This window comes from Anthonomus grandis, chromosome 2, assembly GCF_022605725.1.
Source record: "Anthonomus grandis grandis chromosome 2, icAntGran1.3, whole genome shotgun sequence".
NCBI lineage: Eukaryota > Metazoa > Arthropoda > Insecta > Coleoptera > Curculionidae > Anthonomus > Anthonomus grandis.
The window spans coordinates 35,616,244-35,644,174 of NC_065547.1; the positions used below are offsets into that span (position 1 = coordinate 35,616,244).

Genomic DNA, 27,931 nt, shown 5'->3' on the forward strand with positions numbered 1-27,931 from the left:
TGTGGCATTGATTGTAATTCCAATTTGAAATTGACAGTACCAATTTGTAAGTGCGATTAAATAGAAAAATTGATTGTAAAGGCATTCTAAGAATCTAAGATGGACTTGGCTGGCCACATTAGCGCCTGTAAAAAATATGGTTTAAGATCTTTGATCTTAGTAAACCGATTAATAAATATACCAATTTTTCAGATCTAACTGATATCTAACATTTTTAGAAGGAAAAACTATTATAAAGCATAAGAAATTCATTATAAAAAGTCATTTTTGGAGCACCAATAGTTTTATATTTTATAACCAAGATTTAGAGAAGCTTAATTTTACTCTTTCGATTTTAAGTATTAAGTAAAATTCAATTGCACTATTAGCACGGTACCTCTAGCGAGTTGCCATTACAGATTAAATTCTTGAATTTCATAGACAGTAACAAAGCGGGCAATCGAATCTTATATTTGAGTTCTGTAGAACTGTTATCTGTTAATAGAATGACAATTTTTCTTGTCAGATAAGTTTAACTTGCAGCTAGTACCAAAAGTAAAACAAGACAACGAGCAGATTTATCCATAAAAGTTTAGAGTCTCAAAGATAGCCAAAATGTGATTTATGTGGTAAAAGTAAATGAGCCGCTTAAAAAATACTCGTTTTTTGAATTAATTAACCAGATGAAGCTTATTACGAATTTGTGACATTTGAATTTTTCAACAAATAACAAACAAATATGTCAGAATTGATCAAAAATTAGTCGTTTTTCGATGTAGGGTAAGATATTTTATTATACAACGTTTCTACAATTCCAAATTTCACCACAAGTCATAGAAAAACACAACTTTATCCCTTCTACAATAATTTACTATTTTATTACAAAGTCTTAATTTTAAATAATAGTACACTTTCTATCGACGTTAATAAAATTAACCCTATAAAACTTTAAACCTTTATATACATGTGTACATAAATTCTTTAAGGAACTTAAAATTATATATTTTTTATAAAAAAATATTACATATAAACCCGACATGCCACAACGCTTTTTTATACTTTTAGACACTTACAATCTTACAGCAGTTAAATAACAATAAAACAATACATTGACGGGTTTATCTAAAATTGTAAAACCAATAAATCCACACATCTAATAACTAATAAAAATAATAACAAAATTTATTACTATTTTTTAATAGTAATATTTTTTATTTATTACATTATAGCTATTATTGTTAGTTTGCTGTTACCGTTATTGCGGTGAAATAAAACAATAGAAAGAAAAATTGCTAAATACACTTTCCAATGATAGAGGCGGATAAGAATAAAAATACGCTCTTATACATTCTTCTCTCAAAAACTTCAAACGCAAAAAAACCGGGCATTGCCACTTTTACTGTAAAGCCTTTGATAACTCCATTCGTATATTCCACATGAAGTAATTTTAATCAGCATAAATTAATTTGTTATAAAAGGATATACCTATTGATGGTTGTAAGTTCGCTTTTAAACAACAAAGTCTAATTATATTCTTCTAATATTTATTTAAAATACACAATACTGTTTAAAAAAAACCATAAATCAATGCACAATCATACAATGTAAATATTTCCAGTATATTACATTTATTTTGTATATAATAATCATACAAGTAAAACTTGTAATTAAAAATATTGTGAATATAAAAAATAAATATATAAAATTAAAACCTACATTATTAGTTTTATTTGTAGAATGTCAATAGAGTTTTTTAAGACCAAATTACCCTAACTCCAACTATAATATCAAATCACAAAATATACTTTTCTTAAAATTCCAGAACTTAAGAAAAATATTCAGACACCTTTTTAGCACTTGCACTAGGGGAGACCGGTGTCGATTGTAACAGGTGTCGAAAGTAACACGACCGACAACAGCACCATCTTTTTCAATTTTATGGAAACACGCGTATGGCCCAAAGCAAAATGCGGTTCTACTGACCCATAGAGATGTTGATTTTCGTTACTTTTGATTACTCGTTACTAATCGTTACTCGACTATTAAGTAATCATTTAAAGTATTCGTTACTTTGATTACTATAATTACTGTACCGATTGTGTTACTTTTATTGGTATTTGCATGTAAAATACCGCTATCGATACCGATTGACAATAATCATGCACAAAAATTAATAATAAATATAAAAAAAAAATAAAAATTGAATTAAAAATAAAAATGCTGATTTGGTATTTACCTATTAATTCCAGCGTTATCATTTGTTAGTCGTTTCGTATCTATACTATGTTTTCGTATAACTCGCATTTGATTACATACACCATACATACGTACGGTGGTCTGCGCTTGATGCTGTATAAATAGTATAGAGTATAGGTATTAGGTAGTAATCAAAGTAATCATATGTTTTTGAATTCGGTATTCGTTACTTCGGGTATCAATGAGTAACGAGTACTCCTGTAACGAATAGTTACTTTTTCAACATCTCTACTGATCCGTAATTAGTTTGAATATATCTTTCGTGCGTGCCGTTCGTTCTGTAGGAAAATTTTAATAAACTGCCGAAAAGTAAATAAACGTGGCGTCACATTTTTGTTTGTGAACCCCAAAGTTTTAAGATTGACAATTTTTTAAGGTAAATGTAGGCTTTGATAAAGCTTTTGCTTTATTTTTTAGTGGATAGCGGTTGGCTGTTTTTTCTTAAGTAAACAGAAATGTACACTTTACTTTTGAAAGGTATCAGGTGTCGATTGTAACACGTACTACAATTGACACCATAGTACGTGTTAAAATCAAAGTTGTTTTTTAACTTTATGCCGATTTTATTTATTTATCTGTTGACTCCTTATATGGCAAAATTATTTGTTGTCTTATTGTTATAAGCCAATACGACAACAAATAATTATCAAGTCTCTTTTAGAATATTTAACGATTTCTTAAAAAAATATTTTCTTCTTTATAGTCATAAAAAATGGTGAAACCAAGACCAAAAAAGACCGACGGGGGACTGATACCTAAAGTTATTTGAAGAAAGGTTATTGATAATGAGCAGTCTGTTAGAAAAGTGGCTAAAAGTTATGGAATGTGCCATGTTTCATTAAATCGCTTTATAAATGCTCTACGTAATAATTTACAGCCTAATGTGGGGTACAATCCTTACAACAGGGTATTTACTGTTGAGAAAGAGTCACAGCTAGTCAAATACTGTGAAAAAACTGTCGATTTGTACTTTGGCCTCACTACACGGGATCTTCGTAAACTAGCCTTTCAGTGTGCATCTGCCAATCGGCTTAACTATCCTCAAAAATGGAATAAAGTAGAACAGGCTAGTGAAGATTGGCTTGTAGCTTTCCTGAGAAGAAATCCTCATTTAACACTTCGCACACCCCAAGCAACAAGTCTTGCGCGAGCCATGAATTTCAACAAAGAAAATGTCTCCAACTTTTTTGATAAACTGGCAACTGTCTTGGAAAGACACAATTTTGAGCCACAAAATATTTATAATATTGACGGGACTGGTGTGTCCACGGTGCAAAAGCCAACCAAGGTCATTGCAAAAAAAGAAACCAAACAAGTAGGATCAGTGGCAAGTCAGGAGCGTGGAACACTTGTTACGCTGTGTGTGGCTGTCAACGCTGTTGATAACGCAATTCCGCCAATGTTTGTATTTCCCCGGTTGCATTTCAAGGATCATTTTATTAGAGATGGACCCGTTGGATGCGTAGGAAAAGGAAATAAGTCCGGGTGGATGCAAGAAAATGAGTTTCTTGACTTTATAAAACACTTTGTGAAACACACTAAACCCAGCGAGACTTATAAAGTTTTGGTTTTATTAGACAATCACTCTTCACATGTATCCATTTCATTAATAGATTATTGCAGAGCAAATTTCATAACATTGTTGTCTTTTCCACCACACACTTCCCACCGTCTCCAACTGAATCGTGGTGTAAGTGGTCCTTTTAAAAAGGATTTCCACAACTACGCCGATCAATGGATGAAGAACAATCCAGGAAAGCGTATGACAATATATAATTTACCATCAATTGTTAAATCATCTTTACCTTTAGCTACTACACCAACAAATATTTTATCAGGATTTTCTTACACCGGCATTTATCCCTTTTAACCGTGGAATTTTTCAAGATTCAGATTTTTCTTACCATCAACGGTAACTGATAGACCACTAGATGAAACCCTACAGCAAACTCAATCTACAACAAAATCACCTACAGCTAAACCTGCTGAAATAGCTGAAGATCAATTGGAACAATCAACGACAAGAAACACTAATTCTTTACCTCAGCCAGGACCATCAACTGTCAAGGACACCACTCCTTCGCCTCAACTACAACCGGTAGCATTTTTTTACACCTGATGTTGTAAAACCTTTGTCCAAAGCCGATCTTTCTAAAGCGAAAAAAGGGGGTCGAATGAAAAGAAAAACTGCTATACTGACTGACACCAGAAAAAAACTCTATTGAAGAACAAACTTTAAAGAAGAAAGTTTCAGTAAAACGGCAAATTGGCAAAGATAACACCACTAAAACAAATAAAAATAAGAGCAAGAAAGTGAATAAAAGGGTTAAGAAAAAACCGGTGGAAAATTACTCTTCAGATTCTTCTAATGATGACACTTTCTGTTTAGTGTGTTCTGGATCATATTCCTCAAGCTCAGAAGAATGGATACAATGTAGAACTTGCAGAGAATGGGCGCGTTTAACCTGCACAGATAAAAACCTATTTTATGTTTATGTAAACTGTAATTCTGATGATGAATTATAAGATTATTATTTTTATATTTCCTATTTTACTTAAAAAATAAACTTATTTTAAGGTGAAGTATTTTATTATAACCCCTTCTTTACTTTTTGCGTCGGTATAGATGGTTGTTACAATTAACACCATGCTTGTTACTATTGACACCAGATAGGTGCCAATTGTAACAGTTGTCATAGCCTCCTAAAAAGTGGTATAGTTTTATTTTAGTATAAATTTTATGAGTTTAAATTCCGACTTTTCCGACCAAGTCCGAAAGTTTTATCGAACGTAGAACATATCCTTAGCAAAATAAATTTAGTTTTTTAGAGCGCAAGATTAACCAACGAAAAATAAAAAAGCATATTTTGTTACAATTGACACCGGTCTCCCCTACTCGTTATACTCGAGTAGCATAGTTTTCCTCTTTGTGCCAGAGTATTCCGTAAAAAAATAAAATATTTCGTATATTTGTATGTCGCATGTCGTAAAGAAAAAAGTCCACTGGAGGGGATATAAAGGATATTGTATCCTAGATCAAATGTGTATAGACTCTGGAGTCAAGTGTATTAAAAATTGACCAATGATGTGAAATACAGAACCATTAATAAATGATAAGATATATCAAAATAAGCAAAAATTAGGTTTAAAATTATTTTCATTTTAAATGGAAAACCATTTGATTATATCCATCAAAAAATTATTTTTAATGCCTATGGTAACAGATTAAGCGAACATTAAATTAAATTTTCTGTTAGTGATTTGATGGAAAAAAAAATTTTTTTAGTTAGTTTAATTCTGATATACTTTAGTTTTCTAAAATTATAAAAAAAGAAGATACGAACTACTATCGTAGATTAAAAAAGACAACAAAGAGTGCACTGTTGTAAAAAAAAAACTGAATGAAATTTATGATAAGATAGTATCCTCTAAGATCACATGTGCAACTTTCGACTTTTACGAGAGATAAAATTAAAAAGTAGATGTAAAGATAACGCTTTTAATGCAATAAAATGTTTGCTAGTTCAAAAATGTGTTCGTTTAAACCTAATTAAAAAAAAGTAGACTCTGATATACAGAGGTCGGCATAAGTCAGTTAACCAATTTGCATACCAAACAAAAAGAAGAAAAAAAAACGATAGAGAAAAATAGTTTATTGCTTTGATTATTTCTATACATTTTGTATTCAAATTGCAGACCGCCTTCCTCAATGCAGATATGACACCGCTTATTTACGCTTTTGCAGGTTTTATCAAAGAATTCTGGGTTGTTGCGAAGTGCATCAAATTCCTCTTGAATTCTCATTTTCAAGTGTTCAATGTCACGTAATGGGGTGGCGAACACTTTGTTTTTGAGTACTCCCCACAGAGAAAAATCACATGGCGTTAGGTCGGGTGACCGTGCTGGCCACTCAATTCTTCCTCTTCTTCCTATCCACATACCAAACTCGGCATTCAGGTATTCGCGAACTTCAAGTCCGAAGTGCGGCGGAGCGCCGTCTTGTTGAAAATAGCGAAATACGGTGACCCACAATCGTAAACTATACTCTATTTCAGAAGTGTATAGAGCAATAAACTGGGGAATTCCGTTCTGTTTGGCTACATTTCGTGGTAGTTCATAGGCGCAGGTACTTATAATATTTATGAATTTAATTTTCACGGATTAAATGCCTTTATTTTGAAAGAGATTAAATACTAAATAAATACTTTTAATCCTTTTGTATAGGTACCTATCTTTTAACGCTTTGTAACATTCAAAAATGGGGTCAGGTAATATATACAGATTATAAATACTTTTAAATCATATTTTAAACGTTAGTAGTCACTGCTACGCTGTAGTGTAATCACAATATTATTATCCCAATATTTAAAAAATGGAGGTATTCAGTCCAACGAAAAGATGTACTAAAAATTCTCCACTATCGCTGAGTGAAAAAGTTATTATTTTAAATGTACATGATTGCATAAAACACGATTACCCTAGTTTTACTGTGCAAGAAATTGTTGAAAAATGTTCTCGAATGAGTGGAATTGGAAAGTCCACCATTTTCAAATTGTTGCGGGAAAGAAAAGTAGCAGGTCAAGTGGAATCTCCCAAGCAAAAGCCAGGACGACCTACAAAAGTCCTTGATGAAAATGCTAAATGTGTAATTCGAAGAAAAGTTCACTCTTTTTATTTTAAAAAGGAAATACCCACCCTAGACAAAATTTTAATGGAGCTTGGCCGAGATGACAGTATTCCGTTGATAAGTAGAAAACTTTTATGGAAAACTTTAAAAAATATGGATTTTGCCTGGGAAAAGCATAACCGCAAAGCACTTTTACTGGAGAGCGACGAAATTATTTGTTGGAGACGACAAAACTTGAGAAGTATCAAGCAGTACCGCAGGGAGCAAAAGAAAGTTTTTTATCTTGATGAGACGTGGATTAACGAAGGTTATATAGTCCAAAAAATGTGGCAAGACAAAAATATAACCAGTGCTCGCCAAGCTTTCATAGAAGGCCTGTCTACGGGTATTAAAGTACCTTCGGGAAAAGGAAAAAGACTTATAATCACACATATTGGAAGCGAAGAGGGATTTTTAAAAGAAGGTCTGCTAACCTTTGAGTCGACTCGCACAGGAGATTACCATGAAGACATGAACTCAGACGTTTTCGAGGACTATTTTGGTGAAATGATAAAATTTCTTCCGGCTAATTCGGTGGTGGTTATGGATAACGCAAGCTATCATTCACGGCGAATAGAGAAGACGCCAACTTCAAGTTGGAGAAAGCAAGAAATTATCGATTGGCTGACTGCAAAAGCAAATTTGATAAAAAAAGAACTGCTGGCAATAGCAAACTTACACAAAACTCGTTTCATGAAATACGCCGTGGAAGATATAGCCGAAAAATATAATATGACTGTACTGCGCTTACCGCCATATCATTGCGAACTAAATCCTATAGAACTGATATGGGCGCAGGTAAAAGGATTTGTAGCAAGACAAAACACGACTTTTAAAATGAAAGATGTTAAGCTACTGTTTGATCAAGCCATTACGGAAGCGACACCAGAGAATTGGCGAAAAGCAGTCCAGCATGTAATTAAGCAAGAGGACAAAATGTGGGATCTTGACAACCTCATCGATTAGACAGTCGATCCTTTAATTATAATGTCAAGAGGTGATGACAGTTCGTCAGATGACGAAGAAGACTACAATCTATTATAATTTAAAATTGTTATACACTGTTCAAAAAGTGCCAGATCCAAAAGTGACATTTTCAACTGTTTTACTCTACATATTATGCTCAATAAATTTGTGAAAAAAATATATTATCCCATTTAAACAAAAGTAACTTTCTAAAATAAAATAGCATTTAAGTACATTAATTATAAGGTAAAAAACAAGTCCCAGTTGCACGCCTTTGGCGAACCGTTTTCAATGTTTATCAGTGGGTAACAATGGGCAAAACTCATAAATTGACCCAAAACCGGGTGGCACTACCTGCAATCAACGAAAAGAAAGAATTTTACATTGAAACTAATACCCAACTAAGGTAGTGGCATAAAATATTGGTGGATCACCAGGTACCACTTTTGCATACCTAATGAGGTTTTATTGCTCTACACACTTCTGAAATAGAGTATAACAACAAGTAGTGACAAATACCATACTTCCCACCTCTAATCGCACAAATTCGGTAAGGCAAGCACCGTTGCCGCGTTCGCACTATTTTTGAATAGCGCAGGACAGCGTTAACTGACTTATGCCGACCCCTGTATGAGTACCGTGGCAAAAAAATATTTTTGGACATATTGTATAAACACTGTTTTTACACAATTTTTAAAATCTTAAGAAAAATTCTTTGATTAAATATTAATTTATAGACTCCCATCATAATTTATACTGGAAAAAAATACACAAACTTAATTTATACAGGATGTCCGGAAAAGGGAAGGCCAATCCGCCGGCCACATATAAGGTGGACCAAAATAATGCGACTTTCGTAATGCCATTTTTTAATTGGGCGCTCGGTATTCAATATACAGGGCCTCAAAATGAGAAATATAAAATCGTTTTTTTGAAGTAAGTCGAGTGTTTCATAAGATATTAAATTAAAATTTGGTGTGGGGGGGTTTTTTGGAACGAGAAATTGAATTCCGTTCACGAATTCGCTATACCTTGCAGAGGGCGCCACCTGCGGTATATTGCATGCGTTAAAAATACCAAAACTTTTTTGTACCCCTGTATAATAAAGTTCTAGTAAAAAAATCTAATTATCCAATCTTTTCTTGTAAAAAAAGTATTCTTAGTAAATGTCGACCTGAGAATCCGTTTATTAGATATCTTAATTTTAAAATCAAATACATTTTAAGAAGTTAACAAATAAACGTATTTTATTTTTTTCTAAATTAGTGCTAAATTACTTATTACAATAAAAATCATAGAATAATGACCCTAAATTATTTGCTACGTGACCTCGATTCATTTGAATACGCATGCGAGCCCTCTTTATTAAAGAAAATCTAAGGCTTTGAAAAATATTTGGTTTCAACTTGAAATCCAGACGACCAATCCAGCGATTAGGAAATACTTGATGTAAATAGTTCCTATATCCCATTTGTAGCAAAATGAGCCGGAGCACCGTCGAGTTGTAATTAAAGATTTTGTCTTAAGTTTAGAGGAAAATCGTCAAGCAAATCGGGCAGCATTTCTTGTAGAAACAGAAATGAATCACCAGTCAAAATACCTGGTAAAATGACAGGTTCTAAAAAAAAATTATCCATAACACCTGCCCACACATTGGCTTTAAAATTAACTTGATGATGTGTCTCAACTATGGCCCTAGGTTTCTCTTCAGCCCATATGTGTGCGTTATGGATATTTGTATATAGTATAACGTGGCTTCGTCAGTAAACAGAATCGTCCTTATAAAATCCACATTTCTATTATTCATTTCACATAACGATCTTCAAAAACCGAGTCTTGCCTCGGGATCGTCGGGTGAAAGACTCTGTACTTTTTGAAGATGAAATGGGTAATGTTTTTGACTCCGTAAAATATTATGTGTCTCGGTTTTCTCAATATTTCTCACACGTTCAGCCAAAACCCTAGTACTAATGTTTGGTGATCCTTCGACAATTCTTAAAATTTCTTCCTCTTGCTCTGGTTGAACAGTCTTTCGCTAAAACTTCCAGTCTCCCTTAAGCGGTTAATCAAATTTAAAAAATATTTTCTTTTGGGATGAAATCGATTTGGAAAAGTCAATGGGCATAGTGCTAGCGGCTAAACTAACATTGCAGTCACATTTTCGTAGTTGAGAATTCACAGGTATTTACTGTTTACAATAATATTTAAAACTTACCAAACATCAAAATCATGCCCGCCATTTCGGAAAAGGATACATTTCTTGGTCTATGAGCCATTATGGTTTTTATGAGTTGTAAGAAAATACACCAAATACAAATATGTATTTAAAAAATTTAGATTTATTTTAGGAGTAATTGAGAAGTTTGTTAAGAGCGTCAGAAGCGTTTAAATTTGTCACTTTGAGAGTACGTAAAAAGTTACTGGTGCCCGAGGTCAGCCAATTTGTTTAGAAAGAAATATCTAGATTTTAAAATTAAGATATCAAGGGCTACAAAAGAGTGTTGGTATTTTTAACACATGCAATATACCGCAGGTGGCGCCCTCTGTAAGGTATAGCGAATCCGTGAACGGATATCCATTTCTCGTTCCAAAAAAACCCCTTCTTACACCACATTTTAATGTAATACCTCATGAAACACTCGACTTACATAAAAAAAAACGATTTTATATTTCTCATTTTGACGCCCTGTATATTGGATACCAAGCGCCCAATCAAAAAATGGCATAACGAAAGTAGCATTATTTTGGTCCACCCTATATGTGGCCGGCGGATTGGCCTCCTTTTTCCGGACACCCTATATATTTTCAATAAACAACTATGTATGTACATACTTTTTGACCATTTTTATAAAGAGGAAAAAATGAAAGTCAGCCAATTATTAGGTTTAGTCAAGTTATGTGTTGGGTGCGAAAATCAATGAATTAAGATTTAAATTAAAACAAATCTAACGCAAGTTATAAATACAATTACAGCGGTTTTCCTAGTCCTTTCTAGAAACTAGGGTTTGATGCCAATTTTGACTTATAGAAGGACGAGAGCTGAGAGAGGACTGGCAGATAAGGGAGAGTGGGGTAATTGAAGCTTTAGCGGAAATTAGAAATGGCAAAAAAATAAGAGAAGTTGGCCGGCAATTCAATATACCAGAGTCAACATTAAGAAAGCAAATGAAAAAAGAAAATCCTGTATCATCGCGCCTTGGTCGTAAAGCAGTATTTTCTCCTGATATTGAGGCCCAACTAAAAGAGTACGTGCTTGCCAAGCCTTTTTTAAGGTTTGACGCCCATAGAACTTCGTCGGTTAGCATTTAAATATGCTGAAGAGCATGCATGATATACAAAATGTTTTTTCATCTGAAAAGCAAATTGCTGGTAAAGACTGGTTATATGGGTTCCTGAAACGAAATCCTAAAATAAAACTTAGGCAGCCAGAAGGCACCAGCATAAATAGAATTGCTTCTTTTAACTCTGACTCAACCAAGAAGTTTTTCGAGAATCTGAAAGTGGTAATGGACAGACATAAGTTTCCTCCAAACAGGATTTTTAACATGAACTAGACAGGAGTCACTGTGGTGCAAAAGTTTATGGACGTAAGGTGCTAAAAAAGTTGGAGCTGTTATTTCGGGGAGCGTTGGCGAACAATAACAGAAGTATCTGCAGTTAGTGCTGGAGGTAACTATTGTCCACCTATGCTAATATACCCAAGGAAGCGAATGTCCTACAAAAAAATGGACCAATCGGAGCTCTTTACGCCTGCTCTAAAAGTGGATGGATCAATTCAGACCTGTTCATTGAATGGTTAAAACGTTTTGAAAAAGCGTCAATCCTACAGAACACGATCCTGTTCTCCTTGTTCTAGACAATCACTCCAGTCACATATCGCTAGAAGCTTATTTATTTTGTAAAAGCAAATTTATTCACATGGTCTCTCTGCCACCTCATACTTCTGACCACCTTCAGCCACTGGACCTAACATTTTTTAGTCCTTTCAAAAACCAACTCTCTCGGGAAATTAATCTACAGTTGACCAATACGGGACATTAAAGAATTTCAGAATACGACTTAGCTGAACTTTTAAATAGAGCATTTTTAAAAGTAGCTACTATGGAGAAAGCTATTTCTGGAATTTTTTTCTTCCTTTTTTTTTCTTCTATTTCTTTAGAACTGCTGGAATATATCCGTTGAACCCGGATAAATTCACCGAGGATGATTTTGCACCTGCAAATCAGATGAGACCCCTGATAGTCGAAGCTTCTACACCCGACATTGAGAGACCCTCAACACCTGCTGCTGGGCCTTCTACATCACGAGAATCTCCAGTAAATCACTATAAAATAGTTAATTCGTCGCAACAAGAGCTTTCCACATCAGACAACTCGTTTTTCAGCTTTGCTCCGATTCTAAAAAAGAAATCAAATCTTAAGCCTAAGAGAAAATCTCGTGGTAAACAGTGCTCCGAAATACCAATATCGACCCCTATGAAAGAGCAATTAGAAAAAGCTGAGGAGAAAAGAAGAACAACAGCAGCCAAGAAGGTTAAGACTGCAAAAAGAAACTTTACAGATAACAAGAAAGAAGACAACACTAAAAAAACGAGACCGGTAACAAAGAAAAAGAGAAGGTTGTCAAAAACAAGTAGTGAATCTGATGTGTGCGATGACGACGACCAAGATGATTCGGATCATTTTGATGATGTTGAACGTAGAGATAACCCTTCCATAACGAAATAGGGAGCTATGGTACAGATGCGTTGGCTGTTCCACATGGAATCATGCAGCATGTAGTGATGCTGATTGAGCTGAAGGTTATCTATGTGATTATTGCAGTATTAATTAAACATATGTTACGTTATAATACGTTATAAAACGCTCTTGATTTGTCATTTTTTATTATCAAAGAATATTTGAAATTATGCGTACAATTCCCCACCCTCTGCATACAATTACCCCATAGCGTGGGGAATTGTGCGCTTTGCACTTTTTTGTTGTGGTACATGGTTCTATAAAACATAAACAAATATTTCCTTTTACATAATAAAAGTGTAATATATGCTCTTAATTTTCTTTAAGTATCAGTATAATAAGATCAATGGTCTAGTCATGAAAGAACATCTTGCTTAGGTGCGCACAATTCCCCCACTCTCCCTTATACATGATTGGAGCTTCACTAAAAAATGGATCTACCTTTCATAGCGGCCAGCGCAAGTAGAACCGGCGAAGTGGTTCAAGCTATAATTTTACCTAGTATTTATTATTGGACGTTAATATCTTTGTATGCACACAAACCGACAGTATTTGTAATAATACATTAAATTTTTCACAAAAATTAAAATAGCGAACGACTTGCTTATGACCCTAATTATTGTATCTAATTCACAATATTCTGTGCTCAACCTTAGGTTCGATTTTCGGCTCAATATTGTGTACATCTCTAAAATGCCTATTCCTATCAGAGTTATCGCGAAATCGCTTATCACAATACTCACATTTAATTGGTTTTTCACCAGTGTGAGTTAAGATGTGTCTCTGCAATTTGTTATTAAAAGCAAATATCTTAGGACACATAGGACAGTTCAGTTTTTTAATTGGTTTTTTGATTACCACCGTACCGATATCATGGGCCATCTTCATATGTCTTTTTAAGCTATCGTTCTTTTTGTATTCCTTCAAACAAAGGTCGCACTTGTAGTGACGCTCATTTGAGTGGCTTATTAGGTGAGCTGAGAGGTCTATTTTTTCCACAAAGCTTTTTGGGCAAAGGTGACAGTTAAATGGCTTAATTCCTAAAACAAATTGTAGTTGGAGAAATCATTGAAGTTTCTTTTTTGCAAAATAATTTTGATAACTACTAGAGGTGTAAAATTAAAGTTAAAAAAATACCTTCGTGCCGTCGCATGTGTTTAACAAGATTAGTATTCAGTGGAAATCTTTTGCCGCATATTGTACAAATGTATTTCCATGAACTAGGATCCTGATGCATTTGCAATTTATGAGTCCTAAAAAAATATCGAGAAAAGAGAATTAAATAGAGAAACACATTGTAGATACGTGCTCATTGTAAATTCGTATTCAAAACAAATTGAAAAAAATGAATAACAGCTTTCTTAAAGAAGTATGCTTAAATATTTAAGTCAGTCGATATTTCGAAGCTATTAAGTCAAAACTAAAAATAGGTTGCAAATAGTTATTTTGTAAATTTAAATAAAGCTAAATAATTAAAAAAAAAAGAATTAAAAAGAACTATTATTTTATTGCTATTATGCGAATAAAGTATTCCACATTTTCGAAAAAAAAATCTTAATAATTCCTGAAAAATTCTGCATATCTACTGTATATACATCTTCATTTCTTTCTGGCGTTATTTAAAGTCGTTGTTCATGACCACCTTATCCGCCCTACATGATGATAATGATCTTAAATTGCAAATCCAAATTTTTTGTCTTTTATAAAACTACCCTTTTTGGTCACATTGGATTATATCAGGTTTCCAGTCCTCCATACCAGTCCGGTATCGCACTTTCATATTAAAAACATTATCGGGGTAGAAATTAAATTATATAAAAAAATATATCTACGTATCCCTCTCCTTCTTATTCAAATCTTGGAATGGAAAGTACCGAAAACAATTGCTGAATATGCAAGTGTGATACATGGTTAAAAAGATATTTAAAAGAACTGTTTTAATTTGGTATAATACAGTGTGATATAGTAACCATTGACATCTAATTAATGATAGATGATCAAAGACGAAAGGTCAAATCTTTGTTTTTTTTGTGAATTTTCCCAGAAATATTTTGACTTAAATTCTTAATAATCAAATATACGAAATTTAAAATACAGTTATACTTAAGATTTTAACTTTTTGCTCTAAAAAGTTTAGTTATAGTTTAAAGACTTATATATAAAATTAAAACTGGTTGGTTTTATACAGATCGCGAGCATATACAGTGGTGGCCAAAAGTATGGAAACTTTAAACTTTTTTGGCCAATGTATGTAAACCTTTAATAAAATCATAATAATTGTTTACTACAAGCTGTTTAACGGTACGATTTTGTTTGAGTGAAGACAGGCATCATGCCTAAGTGTAAATACTTATCTAGTGATTTAAAAAGTAACATAGTTGAACTATACCAAAAGGGTTATAAACAAATTGAAATAAGTAAAAATATAAACATTTTAAAAGGCACTGCTTCAAAAATAATTAAAAAATTTGAAGTGAGACGAAATGTTTCGGTAGCCCACAAGCAAGGAAGACCAAAAAAGTTGTCCAAAAGGGCTATGAAGGTAATGAAAAGAATATCGATGAACGACCCAAAGAAAACTTCTATATATATCTGGAGAAATGAGGATGGGGAAGGAAAATGGGGATTTCTGTATCTGCTCGCACGGTGAGAAGAAGGCTAAATGAAGTGGGGCTTTTTGGAAGAGTTGCTGTAAAGAAACCACTAATATCAAAGAAAAATAGAAAGGGTCGCTTGAAATTTGCACGAGATCATCTTACCTGGTCTCACCGAAATTAGAATACTGTATTGTTTAGTGACGAAAGTAAGTTTCAATTATTTGGGAGTGACGGGAGAAATTATGTCCGGCGACCAAAAGGTACAAGATACAGCCACAAATGCCTACGGTAAAACATGGTGGTGGAAGCGTAATGGTGTGGGGTTATTTCTCCCGATCAGGTGTTGGCCCCCTGGTTAAAATTGATGGAATAATGGACCGTTTTCTATACAAAGACATATTGGAGAACAACACGTTGCCTCATGCTGAGGAGGAAATGCCATTGAGATCGTTGTTTCAGCAAGACAACGACCCTAAACACAAGTCCCAATTTGTGAAAAACTGGTTAAATAAACAGAGCATTGCTTTAATGGATTGGCCTTCACGGTCCCCAGATCTGAATCCCATAGAGAATTTATGGGATCATTTGGACAGGAAGATTCTAAACCATTCGATTTGAAACAAGGCTCAACTGTGGGAAATACTGCAAACTGTGTGGTTTGCAGTGCAAGTGGGCTGCCATTTCCAGTGAAGACTGTGCAAGACTTGTCGATTCTATGCCACGAAGATGTAGAGAAGTAATAAATTCGGAGGGATATGCCACAAAATGTTAGCAGATTTTGATTTAGATGTAATTTATATAAATAACTTTCTTTAGTTTCCAAACTTTTGGCCAAGAAAATATTAATTTTATTTCATTTTCTTTTTATAATACGTTTAATTTAAAATTAATATGTTAAGTTAGGTAATACATTATATATACTTTATCACAATACGAGTAACTTTATTATAGTTCCTGGTTTCTTAAAAAAAAATACAAATTAAAAAAGTTTCCATACTTTTGGCCACCACTGTACATATGTTAAAACATTATTCTTAAATAATTGTTCAGATTTTTTTAAATTTATTGTTTTTTCCTACTTTAATGTATGTCCATTACGACGTTTTCACAATGAATATGATATGAATTAAATAATAACAATTGTTCATACCTCAAATTGCTATGAGTTTTAAAACTCTTCTGGCACTCATCGCAAATATAATTTCTAATGGGGTTATGAACTTTGTTGTGTTGCCATATTTCGTTTGAAGAGGTAAAACATTTTCCACAGGTTGAGCAAACGTAGGGCTTTTCGTTAGTGTGTTTCCGTATATGTATGTTCAAATTACTTTGCGTATAATATCTTTAAGAAAAAAATCTAATAAATAACAGAACCAATACACCATAGAATAATTAAATTCTCACTTGGCATCACATTCTCCACATTTAAAAGGCTTTTCAAATGTATGTTTTGTTCTAATATGATAATCTAACTTATCAGATCTCTCAAATGATAATTCGCAAAATTCACATCGATGTGGTCCTAATTTGGGCCGACGTTTCTTGATTGTCTTTTTTCTTATTAGTGGAAGGTCATCTTCACTAAAAAATTTAATATTAAGTTATAAATATCTACCTAATTGAATGTAGTTAATATTTAGTTATAGGAATAGTCGGACAAGACTCGAGCGACTATTTTTTTTTATGGAAGCAAAGAATGAATTTTGTTTCTCTTTTCATTTAAAAAAAACAACTACCTCACTTGTATGGTGTATATTTAAATGTGTATTTTAGATTTAAGTCTGAACATTAATGAACTGCTGAAACTATAAGGCCAATTTCCATCCGATCTAAGAAAGCATATTTGATTTGAAGAATATAGTGAATAAATGAATGAGTATTTGAATCGAATTTGATTTGATACAGGATCTTCATTAATAGTCGATAAGTTGAAATGTTGAGCCTGTAAACATATTATCCATGGATTTTTATTTTTCCGTATTTTTGTCCTCTTGATAAATTTTTGAATAACGCCCTGAGCCTTTTGACTAAAAATTCGGTGGCGCTCATTAATATTTTAAAGTTTCTAGTTAGCTTTTATTTAATTCAGATTCAGCATATGTATATTTACACAAAAAAGTCAATTTTTCGTTAATCTTGTAGGATTGGATACATACATCATGCCAAAAAATAATAGAAAACCATATTATAATACCACATTTGATATCAGTAAAATATTTTGAAGAAAAATTGTATACCCTTTCTTCCACCAAAAAGTTAATTTAAAATTAATACTGAAATTAATTTTTCTGCGAAACAATTAACATACAATGCTATCATTTCAAAACGAACCACCCTCAATTAATTAATTAATTAATTGTATATTTAATTGTATATTTTTCTGTCAACCACCTTCTCACCTCCAGCTAACCTCACTTTGATATGTCAAATAGAAACACTCATCGTGTGACACATCGTTGGAAGTAGCATTAAAATTTCTATTCAGCAGTGCCAAAAAAATTAAATCGGTTGACGTACCAGCGAATAGTGACCAAAAATGTCTGGGAATAATGAATATTTTATCAACCTCAAACTTTTGTATTTCAAATGGCTATCCAGGTGTGATACATCATTTTAAAGGGGCATACAATCTCCTATCTAACCAAGCCGGAAAAAATTAAATCGATTGACGTATAGGCAAAAAGCAAGCAAAAATGTGCGGTAATAAGAGACATTTTATCAATTGAAACTTTGGTAGGTCAAATGGTTGCCTCATAGTGTTACACATTATTTTAAATGGCAAACAATTTTCCATATTTCTTCGCCAAAATTGAAGCGATTTACCAGGAAAAATATATGGCAATAAACAGTTCATTGAGCCCAAATATTTTTTTTCTAAATATTCTATTTAAATGAATTTTTCGAACTGATGTGACAGTGAACGAGCATTAAGTAAAGAACATCTGCTTCTGTGACGAGTCAACTTTTTTTCTAAATGGACTGGTAAACCGGCATAACTGTAGATACTGGGATAATGAAAATCCACAGCTTTTTCGAGAGGATCATACTCAGTATCCTGAAAAAAAATTCTCGTAACAAAATCATTGGGCCATTTTCTTTTAGAAACAAATTTAACTGACAAATTTAAGAGAAAATTTGTCAAACAAAATTAAGAAAACTAAGTGGATGAAAATGGTGTTGGGATACTAAACGAAAATAATTTGTATTTTCAACAAGATGGAACTTCCCTGCACTATCCTTTGACAGTTCGAGAATGGCTTAATGAACAGTTTCCAGGGATATGGATTGGCAAGCGTGGTGCAATTGAATGGCCCGCACGGTCGCCAGACTTAACACCACTAGATTTTTTCCTTTGGGGGTATTCAAAAAGCAAAATGTATAAAACCTCACCAGAAAATATTAATGGATCGAATTACTCGCGAATGTAGCGATACTAGCGAACAACACTTGCAAATGTTCGTGAGAAATTTCAAAACAGATTTTATTATTGTCTCGCGAAAAACGGAGCACATTTTGAGCACTTAATAAAATAAATTCTGTGAACTGATTAAATTGTTTATTTTTTTAAACACCTTTTTACACCTTTACTGTTTATAAGTCTATAAACTTACATTTTTCATACACAGTTAAGTAGAGATTGAATACGGTTTAAAATGATGTATCACACTATAGGATAGCTATTTGACGCTAGCGAATACCCCCTTTTGAACTAATAAATAAAGAATAAATTTTTATAAAACTATAAAACTAATAAATAAAGAATAGGAGATATTGCGCAAGCCGTCATACCTAAGTATGACTTCAATAAAATATCCATTATTACCAGACATTTTATCACACTGTCACTCACTGAGGATATAAGTAAATTATTGAATTACAAAAACAAACCAAAGCTGCTAAAATGCAGAAACCACAGCTTTTTTTTAGATATTTTAAGTTCGGTCTAAGTTTGTCCGGCAGTGTAATAATTCTTATCGGCTGCATCGTCTTGTTTTCGGCTACTACTGTGTATAATGTGAAAATACAAATCAGTGTTGGCAAATGTGGATTGGTCATTTATCATTTATCAGCATAGTTAACGTTTGCAGATTGAAAACAACATATAGTACGAGGATAGAGCATTTATAGGACGTGACACAAAGTGGTCCAAAAATAGTGTACAATACTTTACCGCCAGTTTCTCGGGCGCCAAAAAATTTTAAAAAAAGTTTATGTAAATGTTATTCCGTAATTAATCCCTAAGGAAGCTGCTCCAATTTAAAAAGGCACCACTGAAGATGGTTCTTATTATTATATAAAATTAATAAAAAGATCATATAAGAATGTATTGAACTTAAACTGGAGCGACTTAAGATATTTTTATCTCTAACTTTTTGTGTGTTTTTTACAATTTGCCAATAAAATAAAACTGATTGAGAAATAAATATTTGCCGCTAAACTCTTATATGCCGCCGGTACACGGCTATTACACAAGCCCTATAAAATTTATATAATTCAATTTGATATCACCAAATGTATTATTTTATACAACATGTTTACTTTGCTATTATCTGAAATACCTTTGTTAAAATACTTACATACTTAAATTTACACCACAAAAAGCGAGGCATAAAAAAATACAAATACAAATAATATTATAAATGAAACTCAAAAAACTGATAATACTAAATTTAGTTTAGTTACACATTTACATTTAAAATGTTTACTACATTTTTTTCTATTAAGCAGGGGTCAATTCAAAACTTGGCCATTATGTGTTACATTAAAAATGTGACCTACCTGGATGAATCATTATTGATAAAATTTTCACCTAAATTATTTTCTTCTTCATATTCACTCAGATTATTACCAAAATCATGTTCCTCTTTTTCAATGTCTTCTTTTATTAATTCTTCAGGCAACGGTTGAAATTGAGAATAATCATCATTTTCCTGTTTCAATAATTCTACTTTTAGATTCTTGGTAGTGTCTGTCACTTCATTTTGTTTATGGTCAGATTTTGTAATTAGCACTCTTTTCCTATTTTTCTTTGGTTTTGTATGTATTCGAGTTATATGCAAACCTAACGTTCGCTTTAAGCTGAAATGGAAAAATTAAATCTTACTAACAAAAATATAAGAGCAGGAATTTAATTGCAACCATTAACAAACAGGTTGTTTATAAGACAATATTATATTATATTTATAAAATAAAACACTTAATGATGTGAAAGAATTCAGTGTAAGGGTACCTAATACAATATTGAGGCTCTGATTATTTTCAATTTATATTAAGGATTTACTTACTTAAACTTTGATCAGAAGAAATGAGAGTGACAAATGAAACACTTATTATATACGAGTATTGAACAATTTATTTGAAAGGTTTTATTTGTTTATTGTTGATTTTTGAAAATATATTTTTGAGATTTTGAGGAAATTATTTTGTGTCACTGTCAGATATTTGTCTACCTGCTTTGAAGTGTAAAGGTAATGAAGGTTACGAGGTGCAGAAAAAGCAAACTTTTTTATCAGAAAAACGTATTTTAAATAGGTTTCTCGCAAATTTCATTGCAAAATAATGGGATTTTTTAAAGTCTGTTAACTTAAACTTTACTTGTTCCAAGTTTCAATCCTATCGATTAAATAGAACAGGTTCTAACATGGGGTTGAAAATATTACACGTAAAACCCTATGACCCGAGATTAAAAAAATGCACTGTATATTGCATATAAGGATGCATGAAATGATTTCAGATGAACATGTTCACCAGTTATCAAACAGAAGAGCCTATGCAAAGTGTTTAAGATTTATAATATTTTAAAGTCAAAGTCAAAATAAGATTTTATTGTCAAAAGATATCAATCGTATACTGCAGACAAAGCCTTATAATATAATAGTTAAGAGTAAATTTTTGAAAAATAAACAATGGCCTGCAGGTGTCCCTATTGTTAGCACAAATAGACCTATGAGCCCTCTTGTGTAAAACAAACATAGAAATCCAACAAATTTTAATTACATTTCAAAAACAAATCTTCAACTTAATCAGGGAAAAATAAATTGGTAAATAGGCTATAGAATTTTTTTTCATTCTAGAAAAGCTTAAAAATTAAAATGTGCACACCCTTTTTCCATTTTTTTAGCTAAACTGTTACTATAAAAATATTAAAGAAAAAAATTATTAACATTTATCAGAATGTCAATATCACTCAGCTTTAAATTTGCTGAATTTTAAATTGGTAAATTTTATATGGGCTTAGAACTTGGCTGCTTATAGTGAATTCTTTCCTACGGGTATTTTTAATATTCACATAAATCTAAATTATCAACCAACTTGTAGATCTAGAGGTGACGATATTCAATATATTACAAAATAAGATTATATTATGTGTAGGAGGGACATGGCATTTAACAATGATAATATTGATATATTGCCTTTTATAAAGAACTGTACATAATATTGTGGATCTATGTATCCCAATAATAAAATGTAGAGCAAAGCAATATCACTTATTTGAGATTTTAAATTTAAGATATGAAATTAAAAAGAAATACAAAACATCCACAAAAACTAAATTTCTTTTATTCAGCACACCATAAGCTTATATCATTCTGGATTTATATCAATATGTAAAAAAAGTCTGTTTACCTTCCTATCCTAAAAACATTGGTAGTCTTTATACAAATGATTCAGGAACTAACCCCAATATTTTACACAATTTGGATGCCCATGAGATAATATTTAATAAAATTCAAATAAATGATATGCTAGATGCTATAAGGGATCTGAGGGATGCCACAATAGTTGAATTACTCAACTCTGACATCCTTTTTTTTTAAATTAAGGAAATGGTTGACTATTTAGAAGTGCACTGTTCATTTCAAATTATTTCATTTACAAGATAATAAAATATATTTAAAAACTAATATATCATAATTTTTATGTAACATAATTAAATAAATGTTACATTAAAAATTAAATGAATTTATTCTCAGAAATGGTATGCCTCTGGTGTTGGCAAAACTGTTTTTAACAAAACTGTTGGCATTACTTTTTTCACCTGTACATATACGTTTCAAATTATTAATTTCAGACTAGATAAGCTCTACTATAATACCGTTTCTAATTCAATTGATATGTGTAATAAATGTAATATTTAATTTCTTAAAAAGTGGTGCACACAATTTTCTATAGTGTATCTTTAATTTAGAAATTGTATTATGGATAATCAAACATTCTTATCTACTTTATTTTAATATGGCATTGTATCAAAATGCAATTTTCAAGATGTAAAATTACAACATGAATATTTACTTTTTACCTTTTACATGTAGCCCATAATAGCAGAGACTTTAATTCACTACTTTTTAGCATAAAAAATAATATAATAAAATACAGTATATTATAATATTCAGGTGTATGCTTTATACTAGGATTAGTTGTTTTATGTAACCTTTCTGTAAAGTGCTATTAATAAAGTTAAAGGAAGCCAAAATCACAAATGTAACTTCTTAAGTAGACACAACCTTTTGAATTCCAACAAATAGTTGCAACACGTTGCAACAGTGTTGGTCGCTGTTATCGCATTTCACTTTGGAGTAAATTTTGGGGTTTTTCACCGTTTTAAGTGAGTTTTAATAATAAAAAATCACATCAGTTTTTATTACGGACTTGAAAATACACGTGTAGACTAAAAAATAAGCCTTAATTTAACCAGTTCAGTGAAAATAGACTTCCATTGTATATATTTGGTACAGTAACCCGATACAGGCATACAATCTCTTATCACTATCGAGCAGGCAACGTTGCCAGAATGCCGAAAACGAAGTGCACAACTTGTAATAAGTACAGAAAGAAAGTGCTTGATACGGATGGTCTTTTTTGTGAGAAATGTTACGGTTGGAAGCATAGGGTGTGTATTGAATTGTCGGTAAGGGCATATCAACAAGTAAGTAAATCCACACAGCCTTGGATTTGTGATTCATGCGTAGAAGATGATGAGAGAACTGATATTACCCTTACGGACCTGATGAAAAAACTAAACATTATGGACAAAAAACACGATTCCCTAATTTAAAAATACAACGAGCAGATCGAAATTAATGGACATCTACAGGAGGAAATTTCACAAATAAAACCTCAGTTAAATAAACAAGAACAGCTTAGCCTGAAGAATAACTTAATAACTTATTGTGGTTGCGGTATTTGTGGACCTGCAAAAGGCATTTGACGTGGTCAGCATCAATATACTTTTACGTAAATTAGACAACTTGGGCTTTAAGAACAATATGAAAAATTTAATTACGTCGTGCTTAACAGGAATAAGGCAATATGTGGAAGTTAATGGTATCCAGAGTTCAGTTCTTTGCACTGAGTATGGAGTGCCCCAGGGCTCTGTGCTTGGGCCACTGCTATATTCAATTTATGTGCTAAGCCTAAGACGTGAAAACCTCAGAGCCCGTTATTGTGCTTTTGCTGACGAGTACTTTTTTGCTTTAGTGTACACTGGGGAGGAAGAGGAATCGTTGGTTAGAGAAATCAATAGAGATTTAATAACTTATTTTGACTGGCTGCTTTATAATAAAATAAAAATAAATATAGAGAAGACGAAATTTATGACATTTAAACAAAAAAATAAACACATTTCAGACCTGAATATACAAATTAATCATTTAAAAATTGATGAAGTAAAAAGTATAGAATATTTAGGTTTAATTATTGATAATCAATTAAATTGGTCTGAACATATTACGCATATTTCCAACAAGCTCACATCAATGATTCCTGTACTCTACAGGTGTAGAAATTACCTAAGTGCAAAAACCAAAAATAATATCTACAATGCCTTCTTTTTATCTCACCTCAGATATCTACTGCCGATATGGGGGACATGTGCAAAAACAAATTTTAATTAATACTATCCAAATAACACAAAATAAAATTCTAAAAGTATTATATAACTATGATAGGTTTACTAATACCAAAGCTTGATATGAAGAATTGGGGATCCCAAAACTCCATACAATATTAGAACTAGAACAAATTAAACTAATTAAAAAAATTCTTACGAAACAACAAAAATCTAATGTAAATATTGTACACTCAATTCATATTCATAGTCATAATACTAGGGCTCAAGGTAATATCCATAATTTTACAGTAAGGACAAACATAGGTTTACGCAATCCAATCGCACAAGCTAGTGATACATATAATAAAATTCTTGAAAACATTAAGGAAATCCAAGTTTATATGTTGTTTTTTAAAAAAAATTAAATGTATTTAGGTGTATAGTAGAAAGTGTATAACAATCCAACACTGTATATTTCTAATATTCTCAAGGCCAGAGCTTAAAGCACTGTTTAGAGAATTAAATAAAATAGTGATGTAAATTTAAAGTTATACAAATAAAGAAGTTAAAAAAAAAATAAATAATATCCTTCTTGACAAATACTAATCATTTAGCCCTCCCCCTCCCTTTCTTTCTTAACTAATCTCCTTTACAAGTATTTTCATTTCCACCAAATGGATTCCCCAACCTGCTATAGTACTCTGTCAACATTCAATAATAATTCAAATATGTTTTGCCTTTATTGTCATAGATTTGTGATCCAATGTTCAAACCTTAGTTTTAACTGCTTTTACTAGATGTCTTGACTTCTACCATTTTGTTAATTTTATTAGCCTTATCATTGTTTTCTTTGGTTAAGTTTTGTTATAGCATATTTTGCCATATGCTACAAGCCGTTTAGAGACACATTAAATGGTCAAATTTTATTTCTTGGCTCATACTTCTTAGGAATCGTAGGTGAATGGCAATATTCACCAATATAACCAATCAAAAGGGTAGGCTAGTAGGGATTTTAGAGAGGAAAATATTCAGAAAGAGAGATAGGGTGTATTTTGCTATGTTTTTTTAATTCTTACATTTCTATATTATGAATTTGCATGATCCTTACTGCATGGAGCATACCTCTTACTTATTACTTCTTACTGCATACCGTCCGGATTTTATGAACCCACCTTTACTCTTGACTAAAAGATTTGCATTTTCATTTCTGAAGAAAAGTCTTTCTGTCTATTAAAAAAATTTTTTTCTGTATCTAATTCTTTGTAACTTTCGCTTAATTCGTTGCACTATTTGAGCATTCAATAGTAATGGAAAATTACCAATTGTGATGTCATGATAATATGAGAATAGCAAGAAATAGAAATATATAGAAGACATAACAACTATTTTTATTACCTGAATGTTTTGTTACACAAATAGCATGTATAACTCTGTTTGGTTTCCTCTTTTTCTTCATTAGATTTATTCTCTAAGAGCTGTTTTCTATACTCTTCACTTTTTAAACAAACTTGCACAAAATTGTATGTGACATCCAATTTCTCTTCACAATCATTACACAAATTAAACCAGTCTTCCCATACCTATAATAATTACAGTATAAATAAAACAACTATAGACCTTTAATAAAACTTATTTACATATAGATCTATACAATGAAACATCTACCTGTTCAGGAACACAGATTTTCAACTTTTCAAGACATTTTACATTTCTAAGCAAACCAAAACTGCTTTCTTTAATAGACTGGACAAATAGACTCTTCTCAAGACAAATACAACAAGTTTCCTGATTATCAAACATGTTAATTCATTGTGCACTATCGTGGGAAAAAGATTTAAACAGGGTTTTTCCTTTTTAATTCAAAAGTATAAACAAAAAACAAACAACAAAAACAGTTTCTGAATTTTATAGACGGTCGTAACTAAAGTCACTCTAACGACCACTTACGAATTTTTTAAAGGCTCGCTACAAGAGAGAGGTCAGCACGGCCAGCATTTCGTTAAATGTGCACTACACGTACACGTTACTTGCCAGTTTTGGGAACTTGGCTTAAACGTCTCTCTCTTAAGGTCAGGTCTGAAAAAGACTAGGGAATGTATGAAGAAATGCTATGAACATCTCAAAATCACTTCTCAAGCTACAATTCTTAAAAAAGCATGACGTACATACGTACAACTCATGCAGAACATCTACTTCTCCCTTTCTGACTTTTGGTCTTATTAGTTATTACTTAAATTTGTAATTATTGCACTTTCAGGTTGTAAGGGTTGTAAGGGTTTATTCCACGAACTTAATAAATATAATACCAGGACTGCAATTCAATGAGAAGTAAATGACCACTACTAGGTGGCCGCTATTTTCCGTGATTGTGTCCTCTCGATGTTGGTCAATCTGACAAATTTTAGTTGTCCCAATTGTAGGAAAACAAAACAATTAAAGTTTTTAAGAGGTTATGTTTACAAAAATACAAAAAATATAAACTAGAATCGAGTTTTAGAATTATAATTCCCGCCAAAAATCCCCGTGTTTACGAGTTCAGCTCCCTTAACGATTATTGAAACTAGTGAAGTGTTTAGAAGCTGTTTTAATACTATAAAGGTAAGTGCAGACTTTAAAACATCTTATTTTTTATGCAAAAAGCACATTTTATATTTTTTTGAGGTTATTTTAAGGTGGCCGGGTATTGGAATAATAACTGGACCATATTGCTAATAGTCGGACATGGCGGCCGACGACTAGCGCTAAACCCTTTTTTTATTTTTCTCTTTTTTGTTTTTATGGAAATTAGTAGGTATACATTTTTCTTTGTTGGCTATGTTTAGATTAATCTCAAGTGATATATTGCACTAGTAGTCGGCCAGGGTTAAATTAAGGTACAAAAAAGGTATTAACACTTTAATTTGTTGGCCGACTACTAGAAGAGTATCTAAATAACGGTTTTGCTAGTAGTCGGCCACCAAAATTTTTTTCAGTTTTTCTTCCCATTTTAGACTAAAAATTGCCTTTTTTACTATTCCAGACCATGCCTAATCAACCAAAGAGAAAGATACACGCTTACTCAGAGGAAAGCCTGAAAAAAGCAGTGGATGCAGTAAAAAATGGCGCTAAAATAAGGCAAGCATGCCGTGAATATGGAGTTCCGCGGGCAACAGTACAGGACCGGATTAAGGGACGCGTTGCTGAGAAAACTAGGAAGATGGGACCCGACCCCTATTTATCTGTAGAAAATGAGGAACAAGTAGTTGACTGGTTAATTCAGTTTGCTGTAGTTAAGTGTGGCTTTCCTCTTAAAAAGCAGGAACTTCTTGATACTGTGCAAAAAATAGTTCTCGAAGAAAACATCAAGACTCCGTTTAAAGATGGCAGGCCAGGGCAAAGATGGTACTCATCATTTCTTCAAAGGTATCCTCAAATTTCGGCCCAAGCTGCTGAGTCAATCGATAAATCACGGGCAAAATTAACTGAAGAATATATAAAATCCTGGTTTCGTAAGTTAGAAGAATTTTTGGAAAGTATTGGTGCTGCTAATATTTTATCTTCTGCATCAAGAATTTTTAACGCGGATGAGAGCGGGTTTAGTTTATGTCCAAAAACTGGTAGGATGCTTGGACCAAACGGGTTCAAAAATGTGTACAAAGTAAAAAGGGGGAATGAGAAAGAAAACCTTGCTGTCCTTGTGACTATCTCTGCGGATGGCCGTATTTGTCCTGTGTGCGTTAGTTTATCCCTATAAAAAGCCTCCAAGAGCTATTGTGGAAAGTTTGCCGGATGACTGGATTCTCGGTAAATCGGAATCTGGGTGGATGAGATCCGAGGTATTCATTGATTTCGTAAAAAATGGACTTAATGAATGGTTGTCAAATGAAAAAATTCAAAAACCTATTTTATTTCTCGTAGA

The 27,931-nt window shown here is 32.3% G+C and overlaps 1 protein-coding gene across 3 annotated transcripts; it reads right to left on the minus strand.

Annotated features, from left to right (window-relative positions):
- Nucleotides 1–892: 892 nt before the first annotated feature.
- On the minus strand, nucleotides 893–25,953 carry LOC126750658 (zinc finger protein 675-like). Of its 3 annotated transcripts, XM_050460331.1 has the most exons (8): nucleotides 25,699–25,953; nucleotides 25,429–25,613; nucleotides 19,983–20,282; nucleotides 16,608–16,784; nucleotides 16,354–16,545; nucleotides 13,744–13,859; nucleotides 13,350–13,646; nucleotides 893–4,700 (listed from the first exon to the last, which is right to left on the minus strand). In XM_050460331.1, exons 1-8 carry the CDS (start codon nucleotides 25,831–25,833, stop codon nucleotides 4,696–4,698), a joined length of 1,407 nt encoding a protein of 468 aa, XP_050316288.1. In that variant the 5' UTR covers nucleotides 25,834–25,953; the 3' UTR covers nucleotides 893–4,695. The 3 variants fall into 3 exon arrangements, with proteins under 3 accessions (XP_050316288.1, XP_050316287.1, XP_050316289.1); XM_050460330.1 differs by lacking the exon at nucleotides 893–4,700 and having other exon boundaries at nucleotides 12,736–13,646; XM_050460332.1 differs by lacking the exon at nucleotides 893–4,700 and having other exon boundaries at nucleotides 12,736–13,646; nucleotides 25,671–25,798.
- Nucleotides 25,954–27,931: the final 1,978 nt, after the last annotated feature.

What these genes read in the sequence shown, in the direction of transcription:
- LOC126750658 (XM_050460330.1), bottom strand. Translation starts at nt 25,833, where the DNA reads ATGTTTGATAATCAGGAAACTTGTTGTATTTGTCTTGAGAAGAGTCTA. An exon ending in ATCAATAATGATTCATCCAG is followed by an intron (nt 16,785 to 19,982) that starts GTAGGTCACATT and finishes TAAATTTTTTAG; the next exon opens with TGAAGATGACCTTCCACTAA. An exon ending in AAAACTCATAGCAATTTGAG is followed by an intron (nt 13,860 to 16,353) that starts GTATGAACAATT and finishes ATATTTTTTTAG; the next exon opens with GACTCATAAATTGCAAATGC.